General features: G+C 33.1%; 1 protein-coding gene across 1 annotated transcript; it reads left to right on the top strand.

Annotated features, from left to right (window-relative positions):
• Positions 1-579: 579 nt before the first annotated feature.
• LOC129000612 (gustatory receptor for sugar taste 43a-like) lies at positions 580-2,447 on the top strand. Its single transcript, XM_054427574.1, has 4 exons — positions 580-1,023; positions 1,228-1,296; positions 1,924-2,013; positions 2,379-2,447. Exons 1-4 carry the CDS (start codon positions 580-582, stop codon positions 2,445-2,447), a joined length of 672 nt encoding a protein of 223 aa, XP_054283549.1.
• Positions 2,448-4,990: the final 2,543 nt, after the last annotated feature.

Genomic DNA, 4,990 nt, shown 5'->3' with positions numbered 1-4,990 from the left:
TCAGCCTATCTTAAAGTTCAAATGTTGCACTGAATTAACCAATAATTAATTAATTACTGTCTATCAAGGACGTCAATTTTTAAACTTTTATTTATCTAACGGTACAGGGCCTAACAATTATTTAAAGCTTCTTCGACAGCTTGTCAGACTAAAATAGTGCTTGTATGACTTTGTGGCAGGTAAATTTTTGTGATGGCTCAATAAGGTTAGCATGATGTAAATTGTATCTGTAAGATTCAGTACTAGGATCTAATGGTTAGGACTAACTACAGGAAGTGAGTAGCAGTATTACTATCGCAAGCAGCAGTAGGCCTATTACAAGTTTCTTGTACTACTGTGCTGATATGGATAACATAAGCACCTGGTTTATGTTATGTCCAGATACCTAGGCTGGATTTTTGACAAGTTTACTTTTCCTTTTACAGATACATCAGCTGACACAGTCCGTTACCTCATTGGTCTCCCTCACCTCAGCGATCTACATTGGACTCTCTGTGGCATCATACACAAGACCAACAGTATCTTCAGCTGGCCACTCCTCGCTCACATGTTCTCCTTGTTCCTTTACAGATACATCAGATGACACAGTCCGTTACCTCATTGGTCTCCCTCGCCTCAGTGATCTGCACTGGACTCTCTGTGGCATCATACACAAGACCAACAGTATCTACAGTTGGCCACTCCTATCTCACATGTTCTACTTGTTCCTTTACAGATACATCAGATGACACAGTCCGTTACCTCATTGGTCTCCCTCGCCTCAGCGATCTACACTGGACTCTCTGTGGCATCATACACAAGACCAACAGTATCTTTAGCTGGCCCCTCCTCGCTCACATGTTCTCCTTGTTTCTTCACATCATCATCGCCCCTTACTTCCTTTTCTTCTCAGTCAACTTGTATTCCAAGGAGCATGTGTCGGAGAAGTCTATCACCTTCCTCCTCCACCAATGTGCTTGGGTCATCGCCCACTCTCTCAACCTCATATTTCTCATGATTCCTTGTACAAATGCGTCTCAAGAGGTAACCTAATGTTTTTCTTTTAATGGTAATTTTTTTGTTTCATTTTTAATAGATGACTTCCTATCAGGGCCACTGAACCCCTGGATGGATGTCGTAGGTCAGCATTATAGCCGAATAAATATGATTTTTTAGATTGTTTAAAGAAAATTGTAATTTTTAAGTCAATTGTATCCTTTAACTAATTTCTTGTTAACTTCATTTTAGGCTCAGAAAACCGCCCCAATGATATGTAGACATCTTAACAGAGAAATGCGACCTGAAACACAAAAACAAGCAAGTATTCATAATTTTACATGTATTTCGGTTCTTGTGAAATTGCTAGTTCAAATGGACTTAAAATATTTTAAACAATATTTGATTGGCACAGCTTTTATGAATTATCATTTAAAATAAACAAAGGATAGGATATCTTAATAAAAAGTAAAATTTTTTAATTGCTGAGCAAGTTAGGAAAACGTGAAATGAATATATCTATGAACACGCTCAGATGGTTCGCTTGTGGTACTTTGTTAATTTTGTTCTCCCGAAACATTCCGTAACCTATAGTGTTTATGATAGGACTTTATTTCATTTTTGTCTTTCGCCTGTTTAGTTGAACGAAAGTCTAATAGAAGTGATTAATATTATAGCATCTTAAAAGTATTTTGTACACTGTGTACACTCTTTGAAATACGTTTATTGGAATTTGAAAACTCTAGAGGTAAAGAAATTCTGGCATGACAAATTTTAAGGATTAAGTTTATTTCGACAGTATTTAACCAAGTTATTTAGTCATAGCTCCTACATTATATGGCTTATGTTGATATCCATATATAAAACTTTGCCTGGTAATAACTAGTAAAACGTTTTTTACATTGATAGTCCGAGCTAACTAACCAACTTTTCATCAACACTTTTCAGCTGGAAACGTTTGTTCTTCAACTGCTTCACTACAAGGCGGAGTTCACTGTGTTTGGTTTGTTTCCTCTGCACTGCCCAATATTGACATCGGTAGGTCACTTTTGAGTATGCAAAGTTGTATATAAAGCGATAGCTATATTTATCATTAGTTTATTCTCTGTATAGTAATTTTCTAATGATTTTTACCTGTCCATCTATCAGGTTGATTTTTAGCTTAACTAAAAGTTGTGTCTTTAGTTCGTTTATCTATATTGTCATGAACATTGTAACATAACCTTATTTTCTCTTTTTTCATTCTTGTCGTTTAACCAATTGTACGTGGCAACTAAAAAGATGTTGTGTCTGTATAACGTCAATTTGTATTTACTATTAGCTCACTAGCTAATACATTTTCTGCTGTAAATTATTAATTCCACTCTTAGACTTGGTTTTTTTTATTGTTTGCTATTTTTCAGATCGCAGGAGCAGTAACTACCTACCTTGTCATTCTCATACAGTTTCAAAACGCTGATGACAGCCAATAGGAGCTCTGGTTCAATCAAAAAAGATAATACTTATATACTCGACGTTCACAGTAGATGTACGGTTTAACACTATTCTAGAACATTTAAAGTTAAGACGTTGAAAATGTGTGTTCACAAATCTTCTTTATTTGGACAATTCTGTAAATATTCAAAAAAATAATCAATGTCACAATAAAAACGTGTCTTAATTCCACTCAGTTGCTAAAAGATAAACACACTCAAATCTAAGCCAAACTTAAAGCTGATATATTTAAGTCGTGCATTACCACACAAGACAGTTTGATATATGAAGAGCCTGTTTTATGGGACAATATGTTACAACAACAGGCTCTTAGTCTCAATATTCAGCCCTTCTCAGAACCCAGAGCTTGTCTTTGTCTAATGAAACATTTATAATCCTTAATATTGTGCGGCTAGTAGCGCATTGTTGTCAATAATGATAACAATAGAGTATAGTTAAAGATGAGATGGTGATTCGCAACTAAAGGTATCCTGCTTAATAGGTTATGCAGGTTATAATACACCATTCCTGATGGAGTCATATAAGTTATACTTAAAACTAAATATGCTAAATTGAAATGTCTTAAAAAAAAAAATAAAATAACGAATCGAAAGTAGGAAGTTTTACATCCGACATTTTGAAGGTTTTTTTTTTGTGTGTGAGATATGTAACTAACCCACTACCCACTATCTAAGTAATATATTTACTCGCTACCGAAGACGGTACTTAGGTGATAAACCTCCAAACAAATACTCTTGTAACTATAGTTTCATTAAGGGTATTTTTAAACAGGCTTATATTCACCTTAAGGTACAACATAAGTGGAATGCCTAAATTACTTGGTATTGACTTCAGTATTAATAAAAACATTTTGTTTCCCTTTTACCGGTTATTGTGAAAATCCATCTATAATAAAGTAGTTGGTAGGTATTTAACTATTTATACAATGTTCTTTTAAAATTCTGTTTTTTATATAACAAACAAGCTATTCAAAAACCAAACAGATGACAATTGTATTTACATCACAACTTTTAAAGTGGTAAAAGTTCCACCGGTAATATGATACACCGATAATTCTAATTATACTATCGAATGGTACTTTTAATTAATTTCTTTGTGCATAGCCAATCTTTTATTTATAACGCTATTTTTTAATTATAACTAGAGCTAAAGAGTATTTTTTTATTATTTTTTTTTTTTTAGAGCTAGAGTATTTTATATTTATGCAAAAGTCCATTGGTCGAAAACTCGACCAAAAGTATGTAATGTACAGACACTTTATTTTCACTTTCACCCCAAACTTTAAATAAAACATGTGATTGGAATTTTTTGTTTTGATTTTCTGTTTATATTCCTTTGTTATTTCGTAACCAGCATGGCAACCCATAAGGCCCATGGTATTTTTAAAATTTATTTTTGTGCTTATTTTTGAGCTTATTTTAATTTATAAACGGATTCTGCACATCTCTCGGAAAATACCTTTGAACAATATGTGTAGGTTTTCCCTGCGATGTACAGGAGCTGAGCAAAAAGGTTTTAAAGAATCATGCTTGCCTATTAATATATAGATTATTTACTATTTTATCATGCAAATTATATAATACTGTACATAGTTAACTGTTTTTGCCAAATACCCAAACTTATACATTTTACTAGTTGTAAATAACTATGATGTAACACTGGAAAGAACTTTCTAACACTACCCTCCATTTGTCAATATATTGTCCTGATCTGAGCGCACCTATAATCTTATGTTTACTTTGGTATCAGTGGTATAGCGTCTTGTTATTATCTTTTCTTGGTAGCTAGTGAAATTTTTAAAATACGTTGAAGCATTTTACTATCCTTTTTTTGCTTTTGTATCACTGGCAGAGGATTTCCTGGGAGTAACATTGTAGAGAACGTAGAGATGAGAACACATTTCACTTGATTTAGATGTTTCCAATACTCTGTGAAGAGTATCAGACTAGTAAGATATTACAATGTAGTATTATCTTAATGTTGTGGGGAAACACTAATGTTAATAAATTTGAAAACACTACAAAGACATGTACTACATAAACTACTGAAACTTCGTTACGCTGTGGGATTTTAATGCGATTAAGAGCATTAATTGTATACCCGTTGCTTGAAATCGAGTAATCGCCTAGTATTAAGGGAGTTAATTCAAAATAATTTAATCTCATAATAATTTTTGATTAATTTATTTAAAAAGTGTCTAAGATTAAGTGAAATCAATTAGTACAGTACTAAGTATACTCGAAGTAAGTCATAAGTCAGTACAGAACTGATTATTTCATAAAGGATTTTGATAAGAAATCGACTGAATCACTTTTTAGGAGTTGACCTTGTTCCCAAGTGTTTTAGGCAAATTTTTCAAGCCTTTTACAGGAAAGTTGCAGACTTATTTCCACATAAATTTGTCCATTTTAAAAACATGGGAAAGATAATATCCTGTTGGTGATATGCAGTTGCTGAGGACTGAACCGGAAATTTATTATCTTGCTTAGCTAAAGCTGAAATTACTGGAAATTGTGTTCTT

The sequence above is a fragment of the Macrosteles quadrilineatus genome, unplaced genomic scaffold (assembly GCF_028750875.1).
Source record: "Macrosteles quadrilineatus isolate MER2022 unplaced genomic scaffold, UCM_ALF_1.0 Scaffold_8__2_contigs__length_117827958, whole genome shotgun sequence".
NCBI lineage: Eukaryota > Metazoa > Arthropoda > Insecta > Hemiptera > Cicadellidae > Macrosteles > Macrosteles quadrilineatus.
This window is presented reverse-complemented; position numbering and strand designations above follow the sequence as displayed.